The 19,286-nt window shown below is 41.3% G+C and overlaps 1 protein-coding gene across 2 annotated transcripts; it reads left to right on the forward strand.

Moving 5' to 3' along the window:
* The first annotated feature begins 4,150 nt into the window (after nucleotides 1-4,150).
* Nucleotides 4,151-11,368, forward strand: naglu (N-acetylglucosaminidase, alpha). Of its 2 annotated transcripts, none has more exons than XM_018741846.2 (6): nucleotides 4,151-4,235; nucleotides 7,036-7,183; nucleotides 7,789-7,935; nucleotides 8,025-8,110; nucleotides 8,284-8,540; nucleotides 8,811-11,368. In XM_018741846.2, the coding sequence occupies exons 1-6, from the start codon at nucleotides 4,210-4,212 to the stop codon at nucleotides 10,016-10,018; spliced, it is 1,872 nt and encodes a 623-aa protein (XP_018597362.2). In that variant the 5' UTR covers nucleotides 4,151-4,209; the 3' UTR covers nucleotides 10,019-11,368. The 2 variants fall into 2 exon arrangements, with proteins under 2 accessions (XP_018597362.2, XP_018597361.2); XM_018741845.2 differs by having other exon boundaries at nucleotides 4,153-4,663.
* The last annotated feature ends 7,918 nt before the right edge of the window (nucleotides 11,369-19,286 follow it).

Genomic DNA, 19,286 nt, shown 5'->3' on the forward strand with positions numbered 1-19,286 from the left:
GGTCTGTAGTCTTCCTTCTAGCCCATTCGGATTAGGACCAATAAGAAAGGCTCTAAGACCTGAACTGTAACATACTGTTTATCAAAAAATGTTGTTTCAATACATATAATAACTCATATTTATCAGCAACTGGATACCAGCCAGTATTTTGATGCTGGTTTCAGTTGAAGAAGGTGACCTGCTCAGAAAGTTCTACCCATTATTTAGTCTCCTTTTACTGCCACCTAGAGGATACAGATGAGAACACCTTTTTACATTTATTTATTTAGCAGACACTTTTGTCCAAAGTGACTTCCAATGAACTCTATGTAGTGTTACGAGCCCACACACCTTATTCACCACGGTGACTTACACTGCTAGATACACTACTTACAACGGGTCACTCATCCATACATCGGTGGAACACACTCTCTCTGTGTGAACTTCAACAGCATGTCTTTGGAGTGTGGGAGGAAACCAGAGCACCCAAAGACTTACACTGCTAGATACACTACTTACAATGGGTCACTCACCCATACATCAGCGGAACATACTCTTTTTGTCACTCACACACTATGGGGGAACCTGAACAGCATGTCTTTGGACGGTGGGAGGAAACCAGAGCACCCAGAGGAAACCCAAACAGACAGGGGGGAGAACACGCAAACTCCACAGACTGAGTGGGGGTCAAACTGATGTCCTCTCATACCACCCAGCACTGTGAGACAGCAATGGTACTTGCTGTGCCGCCATGCCACCGTGCATATAATGAATGCAAAAGATGTACTGTACATCATGCATATGTAATAATCTACAGCTGTATATGTAACAAAGCAATTCAGCATAAGTGCTTGACTCATAGGCATAATAACAATGGCAACTTTTACATGAAGGCCTCAGAATTTAATATAATATAAAGTGCACAAACATTGTACAATGGACATTTACATACTTGTAAACGAACACTGACATAATCACCAGCAGTGATTATTTCTTTCAGAGTAATGCAATTCAAATCACATGTCAAAAAACAGGTTCAGCAATATATAGTCAATGGAGTAATGTGTGTAAATATGAGCAAACATTTATTTCAGATTTAAATGCACACACGCATCGGCTGAAGCCGCTTGTCCCGAGCGGGGTCACGGTGGGGTGGAGCCTAACCCAGCAATGCAGAGCACAGGGCTGGAGGGGGAGGGGACACACCCAGGACAGTACGTCAGTCCATCACAAGGCACCTCAAGCGGGACTCAAACCCATGGCCCACCAGCGAGCAGGAGTCAGTCAAGCCAATATTTTATATTTTCAGCATACAAATATGTAACTTATGCATTAATGTGGAAGGATCATTAAAGAATGATTTTTTTATACTGTCATATTCACTACCCTGCGACACCCCCCCCAGTCTTGAACCCAATGCTTCCAGCATAGACTCCAGATTCCCATGCCCCTCTGAACAAGCAATTATTGAAACTGGATACATTGTATATGTTCATTGTACAATGCAGGGTGATGGAGATCCAGAACTTATCCTTGAAGCAATGGGTGCAAGGAAGGGGACACCATAGGTGGGGCATCAGCCCACCACAGTCCTGCATATCGGAAATCTTTTCAGCTCAAATATCATTAAACAGCAATAGTCTTAAAGCCACACTGTGATTTCACTCTGAAAGATCATGCACAAAAATTACATATGAAATTACTAGTTTATAGAATATCACTTAAGAGGCAGAACCACAGGATATCAGAGAAAAGTCTGACAGCAACGGGGAAGTAATTATTGCATTTAACTTTTTCACAGCGTATAAGAGAACAATTCAGTTTTATGCATCTATTACCTGTATACCAACATGTTTACTGAAAAAATGTTCTCTGAAAAACACGATGGCTGTGCCCTTCATGTTTTTTGAACCAGCAGCTTCATGAACACAAATTCAAAAATAAAGCAAACGACTGCGGTTCTTAAAAGGATGTGATATGTGTTTTATCTGAGAAATTATTTGAAAGGGAATGGCAGATATTTCAGTGGATTCTTCAAAGTGTTCTTGTACCAAGAACGTGAACCTTTCTCTACAGCCTGTACCTAAATAAAAGATATACTGTATGGTGTAAATGTTTTTCAGCCCTCAAAATAGTGCAATTTTATGGGCATGTGAGGAGTAATGTTACGTAGTTCATCGTTCCAAAGTTCCTGTTCCTGCATTTGCCAAGTAACATCATGATCAGTGATACAAAAGAGAAGATCTGAAGGCTGAAACAAAGAGAAGAGCAAGGGCTGGAACAAACAAGGCCAACAAGAGCATTGTGCTAAGCAGGGGTCACAGCAGAAATAAATAGAGCAATAAAAAGCCGGGCGATGGGGAAGTTCATGTCAGAAGAACTGTCACAGGCACAAACGGTGGTCTTTCAAAGATTTCATAAACATTGATATAGAGGATAATATTTGGTGTTACCTGTGTGCTTTAGTTTTATCTGTGCATTTTGCTTAAAATAAAGAAATCCATTAACTGGGTAGAATTCCATTCAATAATTAAAAGACATGCTGTTCAGGTTCCCTCATAGTGTGTGAGTGGCAGGAAGAGTGCGTGTTCCACTGATGTATGGATGAGTGACCCATTGTAAGTAGTGTATATACAGTGTAAGTCTTTGGGTGCTCTGGTTTCCTCCCACAGTCCAAAGACATGTTGCTCAGGTTCACCCATAGTGTGTGAGTGACAGAGAGAATGTGTGTGTTCCACTGATGTACGGGTGAGTGACCCAGTGTAAGTAGTGTATCTAGAGTGTAAGTCTTTGGGTGCTCTGGTTTCCTCCCACACTCCAAAGACATGCTGTTCAGGTTCACACAGAGAGAGTGTGTTCCACTGATGTATGGAAGAGTGACCCAGTGTAAGTAGTGTATCTAGCAGTGTAAGTCACCGTGGTGAATAAAGTGTGTGGGCTCATAACACTACACAGAGTTCAGTGGAAGTTGCTTTGGAGAAAAGCGCCTGCTAAATAAACATGTAAATGGAAATAATTTACTTACATTTGCAGTACAATCCTATATGGTTAATGTATTTTGCAGGGTCATGAACTCTTTGAGAGAACAGTAGATTGATGGCATGGAATTTTCAAATAGTTAATGCTGAAATTGAAACGGATTCTTCCACACAAAACATAAGGAAACCCATTTTCTTTGTTCAAAACATTCAGAACATAAGGAAACAACAGGTGACAGTTCCATACTATTCAAATTCCTGGGCAATAGTCATTACTGTAAAGAAAACCCTCCAAACATGGCAACTGGTAGTGTAGGGGTTAGAGGTGCTGCTTTTGGACCCAAGGGTTGTAGGTTTGATCCCCCACTCTAGTATCCTTGAGCAAGCTATTTACTCTAAAATTGCTGTGGTAAAATTACCCAGCTGTCTAAATGGGTGAATAACTGTAGGTAGACAAATGTCATTGTAAGTGGCTTTGGAGAAAAGAATCAGCTAAATTAATAAATGTGAAACAACATCTAATAAAAAAGGTCATTTTTAGACTTGAACACACACACATTTTCTGAACCACTTGTCCCATACGGGGTCACGGGGAACCAGAGCCTAACCCAGCAACTCAGGGCGTAAGGATGGAGGGGAAAGGGGACACATCCAGGATGGGACGCCAGTCCATCGCAAGGCACCCCAAGGGGGACTCGAACCCCAGACCTACCAGAGAGCAGGACCCGGTCCAACCCACTGCACCACTGCGCCCCCTAAACTTGAACAATCCTTCTAAATATTTCTCAAACAAAAACAATCACTCTTGACTTGTTTTGTTAACTACCACTTGACTTGTTGTCAAAATCAGAGTCACGGTGGTTTGGAGCCTATCCATTACACAGCAATGCTGGGGACAGGTACACAATGGACGTGATGCCAGTCCATCGCAGGGTACTTAGTTATTTTATTTGACGTCACTGGTATCTCATCAATACTTACCCCGAAATAGCTTTATGAGAACGCTTTGCCTTGGCCACGTGCACATATTTGTGTATAATTTAAGGGTCATATGATCCCTTCTACAGTTTTTTTTTTTTTTTTTTGTGACATCGTTGGAATGATATTATTTTAGAGGTTCTTCCGTTCTCGTGACAGCAGGATACCGCGCGCTGATTGGACGGCGGAAATACACAAACACTCCGCTTCCTGTTCTCTTTAGGAGAGTGCGGTTCGGGAGCGGCGTAGTTTAACTTGCCGTACATTGCACTGAATGGCTGCTGGGAGTGTTTTCTGGAGGTAATTTATATAAAAATGACTCATAAGTGGTGCTGCTTGCTCCCAGCCCTCATAATTTGTGTTGTTTTCCCTCTGACGTGTGAGTCGGAGTTCCAGACGCTGGCGCATCTGAGAGCGCAGAGCAGCAGCCGCACGCAGACGAAGGCTGTGAGGGAGCTCGTCCGGCGGCTCCTGGGCGACAGGGCCGCCGAGTTCGTGGTCTCCGTCAACAGCAGCCTGGCTACGGACAGCCTGGACGTTTGTGAAATTAGCTCAGCACAGAACAGCGTTGTGGTGAAGGGCAGCTCCGGCGTGGCTGTGGCTACCGGCATTTACAACTACTTGAAGTACTTCTGTAACTGTCACGTGTCTTGGTCCGGAAACCAGCTGAACCTCCCGCGCCCTTTGCCTCCTGTCACTGGGGTCCTGAGAATCAGCACTCCACACAGGTAGGAGCAGCTGCAGACACGAGGTTGTGGGGGCAGGTGGTGTGATGCAGTTTTATGAAGCGAGAGGAGGAGGGAAGTGGATCTGAAACGCAAGCGTTTTGACTCCCGTCGTGGGTTTTGAAAGGGATTCAGCAGCTGTGAGGGGGAGAGGGAGCTCAGTCCACCTCACTGAAGCGGAAACGGTTGCGGATGACAAACTCACTGCACTTGGGCAGATGGTCAATAAGATGTACAGGCTGCATGTATTACAGTATTTTCAATTCAGAGCACAAGTTTCAGAAAGCGTGCAGCTGCCTTGTAGCAGAAAAATGGAAATCACGGTTTAGGTTGCCGGCGTTACGATGGCGCTATTGGTAGCGCTGCTGCTTTACAGCGCCTGGGTTGTGTGAGTGTGGGTTTGAATCCTGCTCAGTCTGCGTGGAGTTTTTGTGCTCTCCACATGTCGGTGTGGATTTCCCTTCCCACAGTCCAAATAGACACAGTCCAGGTGAATTGGCAGTGCTAAATTTCCAGTAGTGTGTGGATGGATGGATTGGCATTGCGTTCAGGATGCACCCCTCCTTGTGTAGTGCCCAGTGATTCAGGGATAGCCTCTGGACTGCTGTGACCCTGAGAAGGACAAGCAGTTGGTGACAGTGCACGAGTGTCTTAGCTTTGCATGTACAGGACATCATCTCGTATGTTCTAGCTTGTGTTTAAAAGTAATACAACAATGAAAAGATGGATAAACACGAGCTGTAGGAGGTATAGTATTTAGAACTGCTGACTGACACATGAAGTACCCAGGCTTGAATTCCACCATTTGCTGTAGCACCCTTGAGTAAGGTGCTCACCCTGCATAATAATAGGTACCCTGCTGTATTAATGGGTAAATCTGTGTAAGTAGCCTAACATTGTATATCAGTTTGGGCAAATGTGTTGGCTAAACAAATAAATGAAGATAAATACAAATGTTTTTACACCCTACAGAAATTCCAGGTGGCTGCTGCAGTGTATATTGAAAAAAGTAGTAAGCAAAAAAGACACTGTAATGATTAAGTAAATCACATTTAGGTGAAAATCACATTAGGAGGAGAACTGCAAGTGTTCAAATAAAAAGTCACAATAAGAGGTCAGTACTACCCAAACAGCATGAGGACTCATTGTAGAACCTAATGGCCATTTGGCAGGAATGACCTCAGGTAGCCCTCCTTGGAGTAGCTCAGCTGGACCAGTTTATTGCTCAATGTACTTAACCACCATAGCCTGCAAAATTTGAGATGAGTCTATGATGAATAGGAATTTGTTCACAGTCCCATGTATTACTCTCTCCCCCAAAGAGTCCACCCTAGCTCCAAATCTGCGTTCTTCATCAAGTCTTCATGCATAGAGCCGTAGTGTTACTAGACCACTAAAATAGCTACATCAGTTAATTTGTCATTGATTGCTGCTTATACAGAGTTGTAGCCTGGAGTCTGTCCTGGAACCATAGGGTATGAAACAAGCTGAACCCTAGATAGGATATTAGCCCGTTGCAGGGCAACCACACATTGATTCACTCACACACACACTGTGGGCAAATTTAGAGTCACTAATTTATCTGAAACACATGTCTTTGGTCTGTGGGAGGAAACCTGCGTGAACATAAGGCGATGCAACCGTGTTACAGACTGAGCTTGATTGGTTCCCACATCCAAACTGACAGTCCAGGAGATGTGAGGCAGCAGTGAAAGGTTTTTTTTTTTTTTTTGGCTTACTGTAGGTAAAGTATCCCAGAAATGGCCAGCAAGTTGGTCTCAGTTTGTGTGATATTAACCTTCAGTCACAGTGCTGCATATAGAAGTGACCAAACTGTATTTTCCTCTCAGTACCAAGAAGCTTTTGTGGCTCTTCATGGCAGCAACTGTGTAGTTGCCAGCATACAGTGCAGTGTTCTGCTGTAAAAATAGGGCAACGACTAACACTTCATTGTTAATTGTGAGTGCAGGACACTCCTGCAGTGGCAGCCCTTAGCAGCCAGCTTTTAATGTCCCTTTCAATGAGCTGCAGCTCATTAGTGCTGTCCTGGCTGGCACCCCCTGCATCATGAGTACAGTAGCTAGATTCTAAATAGGGTGCCCATACGTCAGAGTCCAGGCACTGCGTTTAATCACACTGCTTCTGCTCAGTTCTAACATGCTGCACTCTGCTGCATACAGCACATAGTGCTTAGTTGTCTTTATGGATAATTCTTCTGATAGGCTGGAAAGCGGAACAAGTTTAAGATGGTATGTTGAGACAATGTCTTATGAGTTGAAGTTGTACAGCATATCCCAATTTTGTCCTACTTGTTGAAACTGCTTTCATTTAAGTCTTTCTGACGGCTACCTCCAATGACTGCTCCTTTTTGACAGGTTTAGGTATTACCAGAACGTGTGCACGCAGAGCTACTCAACAGTGTGGTGGGACTGGTCACGATGGGAGCGTGAGATTGACTGGATGGCTTTCAATGGCATCAACCTACCACTGGCATTTACTGGGCAAGAGGCACTGTGGCAGGAGGTGAGACACAGTGTAGGCAATACGTTGCAGCCTATCATAAAATTAGAGCAAAGATTTTTTTTTTTTTTTTTTATGTCAATACATAGGTAACTTCTCCAAGTCTTGTGCAATTAAAGTATATTGGATCCTCGTCTTGCAAGCATTTGAGTTGCAGATTTTCAAAGAAAATATTTTCTACTTATTTTAAATAAAATTTTCTTAACTAACTTGTGAAATTTATATTTGTTTTTGAGCTAGCATGACCTGTACTTACATAGCTGGCAATAAAACAGTTGGACCGAAATGGAACATGGGACTCTTAATTCAATTTTTCAATCAAATTTTAAATTCATTTTAATTTAGTCAGTATAATAAAATCTTAGTGTTTTTTATTATGGATTTAACTTAGATTTCAATGAATAAATTGATAGACTTCCTGTCCCAGTTATGTTTCTAAGTTGGGTCGCCAGTGTATGTTGCTCGGGAGTCAAACTGTAAGGTGCCAGTGAAATATAAGTGAAGCTTCATACAAGCAATCCTTCTTTGTGTTGTACTGATCGTAATTTTTCTAATAGTATTTTTGATGTTTAAGGATCAGCTGACATCCAGGTGTTCCTCTGGCACAGGTATACCTTTCTCTGGGCCTTAATCAGACAGACATTGATGAGTTCTTCACAGGTCCGGCCTTCCTGGCCTGGAACCGCATGGGAAACCTTTTTAAGTGGGGTGGCCCACTCTTCCAGTCCTGGCATGTAAAGCAGCTGTATGTACAGGTACTGTCTCATAATACTTCATCCATAGTTTATTTTTCCAGTAGTATTTTTCAGTAATATCTTATTCATTCTTTTGCCCTTTTTTCCAGTACAAAATCCTTGACCGAATGAGATCTCTAGGAATGATGCCTGTTTTGCCTGCATTCTCAGGGAATGTTCCTGCCGCTATTACTAGGTAATACTTTGTACTTCTAGTTCAGGTTCTGTTGGTGGCATTGGCTTGTATTTGGTGAAATGACCAAGTGAGTTGAAATTTCAAATCAAAATGTCAGACCTTTTTGTTAATGGAAGCCTTTCATTGCCTCTGTGTCCTTTGCCCCTGAGTTGTTCTATGCTCACTTTTTACAGGCTGTTTCCTAAGGCAAATGTGACCAAGTTAAGCCCCTGGAGCCATTTTAACTGCACCTACTCCTGTGCCTACATCTTGGATCCCCGTGACCCCCTCTTCAATCGCATTGGTTCGCTGTTCCTGTCCAAATTGGTGGCACGATTTGGAACAGACCATATCTACAACACAGACACCTTTAATGAGATGACTCCTGCTTCATCAGATCCAACGTATCTGTCTGCAGTGAGTCGTGCAATCTTTGTGTCCATGACCTCAGGTAAAAATGGAAACTGACCTGCTTTGGATTTGTGTTGCTGGACTTGCCAATTAATCATGTTTTTTTTTTTTTTTTTTACAATTGTTTACCAGTCTTGGCTGACTGGTACCACTTTCAGTATCAGTATTTATCTTTTATGGGATCTTTGCAGATCCAAGAGATACATCCTCAAAAATTGAGGAACTGAAATATGAGGCCCATCAATACTGATATGTTTCCCAGTAGGTTGTTTAGTAACATCTAACTGTTCTTTCATCTCTTTTTGTTCAGTTGATCCCAGTGCCATTTGGCTGATGCAGGGCTGGCTGTTTGTTCACAATACCACATTTTGGAAGCAAGAGCAGATCCAGGCCCTCCTGCATGGTGTACCCATTGGCAGAATGATTGTGCTAGACTTATTTGCTGAGTCCATGCCAGTTTTTTCTTCCACAAAGTCTTTCTATGGACAGCCATTCATTTGGTGCATGCTGCACAACTTTGGGGGCAATAGTGGACTCTTTGGCACAGTGGAGAGCATCAATCTGGGTCCATTTGAGGCTCTTCGATACCCTAATTCCACCCTTGTCGGGCTTGGCATGGCACCTGAGGGCATTGAGCAGAACCCGGTGGTATATGAGCTCATGAGTGAGTTGGCTTGGCGCAAGGAGCCTGTCAACCTGGCCAAGTGGGTCTCCTTGTATGCTACTCGTCGCTATGCCAGCAATAATGAGAATCTAACTGCTTCCTGGCAGCTGCTGTTCCGTAGTGTGTACAACTGCACATTGCCACAGTACAAGAACCACAACCACAGCCCGCTGGTTCGCCGGCCCTCCTTGCGCATGGCCACTGATGTGTGGTACAACCGCAGGGACCTGTATGAGGCCTGGAGGCTCATGTACTCTGCTGCTCATTCACTTATGTCTGTGGAGACCTTCAGGTATGACCTGGTGGACATCACCAGGCAGGCTCTGGAGCTTCTGACCACAGACTTCTATTTGGAGATCAAGGATTCCTTCCACCTCCAAAAACTACCAGAGCTGTTGACGGCAGGAGGTGTCCTGGTATATGATCTCTTTCCTGAGCTGGACTGCCTGCTGTCCAGTGAGCCCCACTTTCTGCTTGGGGTGTGGCTAGAGCGAGCTCGTTCCCTTGCACAGAACGAGCAGGAAGCGCAGCAATATGAATTTAATGCTCGTAACCAGATCACTCTGTGGGGACCAGTGGGGAACATCTTGGATTATGCCAGCAAGCAGTGGGGTGGCCTAATAACAGACTACTATGCTCAGCGGTGGAATCTGTTTGTCAACACACTAGTTGAGTGTCTGGACAGAGGCTTGCCTTTCAAGCAGGATGCCTTCAACCAGGCTGTGTTTAAAGTAGAGAAGGGTTTTGTCTTCAACCAGAGGAAGTACCCCTCTAAACCACAAGGAGACACCTATGATATTGCCACACGGATATTCCTGAAGTATTACCCAGAGGCCTTAAAAAGACTAAACTGAGATTATGGCAAAAAAAAAAGCTGTGGCCTTTTTAAACACTTTCATTGTTTCAGGTGCTCCTGAATCTGAGGAAACATTTTTTTTTTTTTTTTTAGAAAATGTTTTGAAATGTATTTTTACTGAGGTGTTAAAACTGTTTAATCTTTTATAACAGTATAATCTGAGTAACAGTATAACTCCCTTTTATTAGATTTGGGGGTAGGATCTGAGGAAAAATACTTGTCATACCAATTGTTAATGATTTAGGGGAAAGCAAATTGAGTAACGTATCTCGTGTTAACAGGCAGTTTTGTGTAAGGTGAAAGTCAACAAATGTTGATTCATCAAGTTTATATATGTTTAGAATTAATCTAAAACATGTATAATGCTCTAAATGTAGCATTGCTAAAAAAAAAAATTGCTGAAATGCTCTGTATTGCTGCATGCACGCTGTCTTGGTAATGCTGTGGAACTGTTTTCTATTCTAAACAGTAGGGAGAGCCACTTTTTTTGTGGTCTCAGTCTGAATTATGGTCCTTTTTGTATTTTTTTTTTTTTTTCTTTTATAATGTTGGTGTGAATATGGGGGACACTTTCTGCATTGGGCATTTCAGCCTGCTACACTACTTTTGTTTCCTGTACCGTTTTCATGTTTCTTTATTGCTCATGCAGTTTTCTTTACTTTTTCTATTCTTTTTAATATTTGTCTCTAAGGACACACCAATGTAGCTGCTTGTGCATGGGTACACTATTTCATGTCATAAATCCATGTGCTGAAACGTTGCACCCTATAATTTCAATTAATTGGATATTTTGGTCCATAGATTTCATTGACATTTTAATCTGTAGAATGGTATTTATTTTCTTTCCTACCTTAAATTAGTGTTTCATCAGGAAGCTTCACATAAGCAGTGTGTTTTTGTTTAAAAGTATTTTTTTTTCTTTGCTGCCCTTGTCTTGTGAAATTAAAGTCTAGTGCAATCTAAGCAACAGAGAATTGAAAAATGCAGAGTTGCTGTAGCCTAAGTCAGTACTATGTTTTTAAGATGGTCTTCATTATGGAAAAAGTCCTTTGTGTAAATGACCATGGGAATGTCTGACCCTTGTTCACAAGTTATGCATAGGTGAATGCATAAGAATCTGTTATGTAGACTTTGACTGTAACTTATGCTTTTTAGCTCTGCAGCAGTTGAGTTTTTTGCTTTCTGCAGTGTTGCATATTAAGTTCATAAATCATACTTAGAAGGGGTGATTGAAACAGTTTACTCTAGCCTCATGGAAAAATCTTATGTTGATTATGCTGCTATTAATAGACAAACACAAAAATAGAATGTGGCAGGATAGGTTGTTTTTATATATTAATTTTTTAGACTGATTAAAGAGGAAAAAATTGTGAAATTCTATTTTTGTATTTTCTTAAATAAAACTTTGTCATTGAAAATGTCTGCTTCACAATAGTCTTTCTTGGATCATTGTAATAAAAATGGGTGATAAAAAGTGAAACGTGCTGTTTCTTTTTAAAACAAATGGTGTTGCATTCATCCTATTGTTTGGCAGCATGATTTTTAAGGCTCTACAGGTCAACAGGGATTACATATTTAAATGTGAAACAACCTTGCCATGGTGAAAGGGCTTGAGAACACAAAGTGTCCTGAGACCTATTTTGTCTGAAGCCTTCTGGGGTCACCCTCAGCAAACTGATCAAAAGTGAGAGCCCTGACAAAAAGAGATCCAGATAAGACTCCAATGCAAATTCAAAGAATACCTTGTATTAGAAGGTCAGTTTCTTCCAAAGGAACGCACAATGATTACTATGTAGTAGTCAGCTGATGCCTTTAGCCAAGGTGGCTTAGAATGAGAGAAACACTACAGTGAGCTTCTTACAACCATTCACCCATCTATACTGCAGAGCCATGCAACACATATACTCTATGGCTAATTCAGAGTCACCAATTCACCTAAAATACCTGTCTTTGGAATGTGTGAACAAACATGCAAACACCACAGAGGCTAGGAGGGAATCAAACCTATATCTAATTGCACAGACCATGCACTGTGAGGCACCATTGCTATCCACTATATGACCATTCTGCCTTCCCCACATTGGAGTTACTGGGACATACACCTGGATTCAAACCTTGAGTGGGGTTTGCCAACAAGCACGTGTTAACAAGTTGACCTGCGTTACACCAGGGCAGTGAAACTTGACTCTTGAGAAAATTGGATGTATCACCAAAATGGCAAAACACAGTTGGTGCTCACATGGAAGGTAAAAAAGTATACCTGAAACGTAGTAGATCTTACCTCCACACATGGTATTGGCCCTAGCTTTAAACTTCTTGGTAAGTGATTGTTTCTAGAGTTGCCACTTGTGAAACACCTTGCACGGGTGTGGGAATTTTAGCTCATAGGTGGGTGCTACATAGCTGGAGGCTGTCCTGATGAGCAAGAATCTTCTCAGTTTTGTTGACGGTTGTGGATACTTTTGTGCTGAACAGTTTTGAGTTTTGAGCCTTCCTGGAGGCAGTGAACACAGTGGTGTAGAGGATACACCTACTGTATCTCTAGTACTCCTGGGGGAAGTTAATATACACTTTGGTATTGATGGAGCAACCTGGAGGGGCCTAAGTTTTGTAAGAACCATCTACTGGATCCCAAGTCAAGCAGTGAGTTGTTATTGGAAATCTGTGCTAGTTCTAAAGTACATTTGCATTTGCATTTATTCATTTTTTCTCAAACTTTTTCTCCAAAGCAAGGTGCATCTTGGTGGAAACAAAAGTGCATTTCACCAACAAATGGAGAGACATAAATGCAGGGATATGGCATGTGTTGAGAGAAGCAGAGACACAAGTTCCCAGGTTCTTAAGCAATGATACAGATAAAATCAACAAGTTGTCCGGTTTGATAGAGAGTTTTTGACAAGAAGACAGATTAGCTGGGAGGTGAAGGATTTCACTTTAGGAGAGGCTGAGCTGTAGATGGTGATCAGTCATCAGGAAAGACGTGTCCGAGAGGCAAACAGTGATGTGTGAGGATGCATCTGTAGCTGCAGGGCAAAAAGAGAAAAAGATCTAGGTATAGTACATTTATGTTTGTTTATTTAGCAGACACTTTTCTCCAAAATGATGGCTATCTCACAGAAATAGATGCCCACCAAGCAGACAGAAGTGGAAGAGTGTAGTAGTCTGGATGTGGCAAATGATCAGGTCTTCTATTCGAGGAGCACATTGATGGTTTTGTAGGTTGTAAGCAGGGTCTTGAATTTTATCTGGGAAAGTATAGGAAGCCAATGCAGAGAGACGAGAAGGGGAGATACATGAGAACACGTTGGAAGATAAAAAAAACAACTAATTTCCCATCAATAGTAGTGATAGGAACCATGAAATTTAACCGTAACAAACACAACTTTCATTCACAAAGAAGCTCACCAGTGAAACTGGTACCGGAACACCTGAAAAGTTAACTTTGTAGTCATCTAACCTAAGGCCATATGTTCTGGACACCTAAGTGAAAAGTGTTGCTGAGTTGCCACCTGATCAGTACCTGCTAGAACAAATAGCAAGTGTGAAAGTGGCTTCATTTCATGATTAGATTAAGGGACAATGGTCTTATTGGACTCTATCCAAACCTGCTCTAATGAGCACTACTGCAATGAATTAAACTTGGAATGTGGTCAGTGCCTGTCAGTGCAGCAGAGCAAGAACCAGTGGTGGACACCAATAGTAAAAGAAAGCCTCCAAGTTAAAGAAATAAACCTGCTGGGCATTACTGGTGCAGAGGCCACCAGATTTAGCAGAAGGTAACAACAGACTGAAAAGACCACAGTGGCAAACAGAATCCCAGATGTGGAAGGGGTTAGGAGAATTCTTGAAAAGTGACCTTTAGGACTTCTGAACCCAGAAGACAGGGTCTTCTTACAGAAGACAGTTCCACAAAGTTCTAAAGGATCAGGGTTCCTCTCTCAGGGAGAGGTTACTATGAGAGAAACAACTCAACTCAACAGCGGCAGGGATAAATAGGTCAATGGCATTGGTCAAAATTTGCAAAAAGAACCAGATGGTCTTGGATATTGTGTGGAAGGAAATATGGTACCTCTTAACTGGCAGACTGAGGTGGTGGTTCTCAACTTTAAAAAGAGAGACCAAAGGTTCTGGTTTGACTATGACTTTGAGAGAGAAAGCCTGTGGTAGGATTCTTAAGAGGAGACTACAGCTGAAGTTGAGCCTCAGATTCAGAAGGAACAATGGTGCCTTCATGTTGGTAGTGGAACAGAACACCAACGATGTCTCATGGAAGAATAACAAAGGAGTTGTGAGAATCTACAAAAACGTTCCACATGAGCTTTGCTGGCCTGGATTAGAATCCAGTATGTCATAGGAATAAAGGCTACCAGAGTAATTTCTACATTCATTTGTTTCTTCTTCCAAGGTATTAACTTGAATGTGTTTGGTGTATATTTTGAACTTTTCCTGACTTGATTCTTCTTCTGATTTAGGTATTCATGGATATAACATCAAGGTCCATTCATGTTTTGCACAATATCCAAGTTGGAGGCACCAAGGTCTTATAACTACCGTCATCAAGTGTATTCATGTAGTTAGACTCATCACCCTATAATACACTACAAAGGATTACACTAGAGTGTGATGGAGATTGGAGTAAAGTCAACACCTCCTAATCTGAGGAGATGGTTCTCATCAGGGGTTGGGTAGACTGTTCTCTCCAGGTGGTGGGAGATCAGCTACCCCAAGTCCAGGGGTTTCAGTACTTGGGGTCCTTTTCAGAACCAACATCAGAGGGAATCGCAAGGTTTATCAAAAGAAAAATATTACCAGTTTTTACAATAGGAATATAATCACACTGCATTCACCTCCATTTTCGCAATTATGGGTTGTGTTTTTTTTACCCCAAACTCCTAGGGTTTAGTAAGATAAACCATATTGTATAAAGAACTTATGCATCTTATGTGTATCTCAAAGGAACAGTACTTCATAATAGATGGGGTGGAGTTGGATTGTGTTTTTTCAGTTACACAGGGACTGGGATGACTGATCATGAAGCCCCAAATGATTCATTCTCCTCAACAAAAAGAAAGAATATTTCCTATTCACTGCTCTCCAATCTGTATTTCAGGGAAGTTAAAATTACTACAAAGAATAGGGCATAGTTCTTTCCTTTACCACATCTCCAGACTCTTGAGCATCCATTCAGTTTACTTTCATGTGTAGTATATTGAATGGATATTTATGTTCAAGGATGAGTTTAAGTGCTGAATGAGTACGGGCTTTTTTAACTGTGGATGTATTTAAGTATAAAATATGTGAATCATGATTTATATTTGAAGCTCCTTACTTTCTGATACATGTGATCTTTCAGATCTAATATTACATACACTTTTTTGCCTGAAGACTTCCAGATTTATTTGTGCTCCATTATACCTCCATTACCTATTTTGTCTAATGTAGTGGGAGATAAGTCAGCTTAATCACATGCCTTGTTCCCCCGACCACGACTTCTGATCCTCGCCTCTGTCCAGTTCTCCGATCGTCCGACCATTCGCCCGTCCCCGACCACGAGAACAAGTCTAATCCTTTCATTCTGAATTAATGATCCTGCACTTGAGTCCAGTATCCTCCGTATCCTCTGTTTCCCATCACAGTAAATTTGCATTCTTCAGTTTAAAAGAATAACACCAACACATTCTTTCTACTTTTAACGATTTGTCCATGTCAGGTGTGTGGTAGCCTGTAGCCTGTCCTGGAATCACTAGGGACAAGGCTAGGGGTCCACCCTGGATGGGATGCCAGCCAATTGCAGGATAGCCACATACGCATAAACAAACACACTCAAACACAAAATATGTGATTAGTGTCCAATTCACCAGAAACACATCTCTGGATTGTAGGAGTAAATCAGAGCACCCAGGGGAAAGATATGCAGACATGGAGAGACCATGTAAACTCTGCATAGATTGAGCTGGAGTCAAATCTATGTCCAAACAGTCAAGCCACTGGGAGGCAACAGCGCTGTCATGTAGTCCTCTAGACTAATAACACCATGAGATTAAATTTACTTAAAGAATAGATGTATCAGGAAGTGCCCATTTATTTTAAGCAGAACTACTCTGCTAGAAGTTTCCCTGCTCAGACAAATAAGACTAGTATGAACAGATTCAATTACAAAAACATGCAACAAAGACATATAATGGTGCCAAAAAGGCAGCATATCAGAATTTGGTGTATTTAGTTTTTTTTATTTTTTTTTGTGCTTTGTATTCATTAAAAATAACAATTGTTTAAACTGCATATTTTTCAGATATCCTCACATTGCTTGCTGTTGTATAAATACTCAATAAAAATTCTACCCACTTTAGACAGCCAAAATATTCACTGTGTGCGTCAGTTTAATTTAAGGGCGTATTTTCAGGATTCTGGAGAGGGAATAGTCTGTGTTGATGCACTTAAATATAAACTAGCAGAAATTAATGTATTACTCTTATGCAGTGTGTTTCTAAGATGGTGAGATGTTTGCAAGAGCAGTATGTATTATCTTATTATTACAGCAGATGAGAACTCAGATTGCTAGCCAAGGATTTAACCATGAGTCCCAAGTTCAGTTCTTTCACCATTATGCTATGCAGATGTTTGTATGATTTCACAAAGAAATTGACACTTGAATTGTGTTAGATCTATTTTATAATTCAGTCAGAGACAAATATGGGCAAATGAAAGGAATTGACCATTTCTTAAATTTTAAGTGCAATATGGATCACGTTTAGTGAGAAAACATCTGCAGCTGTGAAATTTCCATGTACCTTAAAATTTTCCAGTTGTCATTCAGGCCACGAGGTCCGAAAGTAATTGCATTAAAAATTTTGATTATGAACTAATCTCTAACAAGAAATAGAAACACACACACACACATTTTCAGAACCGTATGTCCCAGACGGGGTCGCGGGGAACCGGAGCCTACCCAGCAACACAGGGCATAAGGCCAGAGGGGGAGGGGACACACCCAGGACAGGACGCCAGTCCGCCGCAAGGCACCCCAAGCGGGACTCGAACCCCAGACCCACTGGAAAGCAGGACCCGGTCCAACCCACTGCGCCACCGCGCCCCCAGAAATAGAAACAATAAAAAAAAAAAAATGATTGCATACAATTCTGTGTTTTATTTCGTTGCAATACAGTTCTTTTTTAATGGGAATGAACAGAAAGCGGACAAATAAATGAAACAGCAGAATCAATGATATCAGAGAATCAGATTCAGTGGTAAGGCTCTGGAGCCGTTCTGCAGAAAATGGGCACTCTTCGTTCCAAAGGTGTGCGCTGCTTTGATGGACACGGAGACACCCGTCATGGGTATCCTTCAGAGATTCCCGCCACTGTTCTGTGAGATCTGTGAAGTCTTGCGACTGGGAGGGGGGCCTATTCATTGTTGCTTTTTGACATTAGCACGTTTTGGACAGATACATTTTAGGAAGTTAGCAGTTTCTGTAGTTGTTTGACTCAGCACATGTACATGAACGATCATTCAAAGTCCCTCAGGTCTCATCTTATAGAAATGCTTGTTTATAGCACTGGACAAGAGGCCCAGTCTACAACTGGGATGTAATCAGTACATTTCATTTACTGCGTGTGCCAGACATACAGTGCTGCTTGAAAGTATGTGAACCCTATGGGTATTGTCATTGTTCTTGTATATAAAATATTAAAATATATTCAGACATATAAATTTATTTCTTTAGCAGACGCTTTTCTCCAAAGCAACTTCCAACGAACTCTATGTAGTGTTATGAGCCCACACACCTTATTCACCGTGGTGACTTACACTGCTAGATACACTACTTACACTGGGTCACTCATCCATACATCAGTGGAACACACACACTCTCTCTGTGTGAACCTGAACAGCATGTCTTTGGAGTGTGGGAGGGAACCAGAGCACCCAAAAACTTACACTGCTAGATACACTACTTACACTAGGTCACCCATCCATACATCAGTGGAACACACTCTCTCTGTGTCACTCACACACTATAATAATAATAATAATATTGAGAAAATATAAATCTTAAAATAGACTTATGAAAATAATGATTATGATTACATTTACGTATTTGGTTTGACCAATACAACTTGGGGTTCACTTATTTTTGCACCTGCACTAAACACATGATTTCCTCTAAACAAACATATGGAATTGGTCGTTACACAACTATTTTGTCAGATGAGAAAAACTGGTTCTGATTAAACAACAATTTTAGGGTAAAACTAGGAGACACAAAGGGTTCACATACTTTCAAGCAGCACTGCATATGTTATATGTCAGTTTTATCCTGTTATATCTATCTCTAGCTCAATATGTTTTAGTTTTCACACTATGATTAAAATTATATATATCCAGTCTTATTGTTTAAGTCTTCATGTTGTTAAACAGAAAGATGTATTGTCGTAAATTTCCCTATAAATATCCAAGTGTTAAGTCACCAGTCAGAAAATCAGACTGACACGTCACGACACACTGTAATAAAGGCCAGTTTATAAAGTAATAAAGATGAAAGGGTTAGAATTTAGAGAACTAGACCTTGTAATAGTCAAAATGCAATTCTGTCTTATTCACCATATTCCAGCATCACTTCAAATGTGTTTTGCTATTAAAATCATTCACATTTTTTCGCAGTATAAATATTATTTTTGGAGCACAGCTGTTAAGGTACACTGTAGCATGCCAGTGCCTACAATACACGGCATACTATAAATAGATTTATATATCAGCAGATTAAAATATATAGTGTATGAGTGTGAAAGCCTCAAAGGTAAGGAGGAGAAATACTCCAAGAAAGAAATCCGGGCTGCTCTGGCTGCCTCCTTTCCAATTACAATTTGAATAAGAATTCAGCTTGTGAATCTCATTACACGTGAAAAGACAATTTGAGGTATTATGCAATTTTTCAGTGTTTTGCACTGATTTAGGTTACTGTTATTATTACTTATTAGAATGTAGAGATGGGAAATGAAAGAATTGAAACACCACTAACTTATTCCCAGGTTCCCTACTCCGAGTTGTTCTCTCCGAAGTCAGTGGTGCTGAGCAGGGCTGCGCGAGTCTGCTGGTTCTTGTCAGGAAACATGAAGAAGTCCGGGGCGTTGCGGTCGACGTGCAGCCCTTTGTTAATGAAATAGGACTGCAGCGCGCTTAGAAACTGCCCAAGGACATGGAAGGGAAGGCTATGAGTTTCACAGGACAAGATACCAGATACATGCATGAAAATCTGCTACTTACATAAT

The sequence above is a fragment of the Scleropages formosus genome, chromosome 25, assembly GCF_900964775.1.
Source record: "Scleropages formosus chromosome 25, fSclFor1.1, whole genome shotgun sequence".
Classification (NCBI taxonomy): Eukaryota; Metazoa; Chordata; class Actinopteri; order Osteoglossiformes; family Osteoglossidae; genus Scleropages; species Scleropages formosus.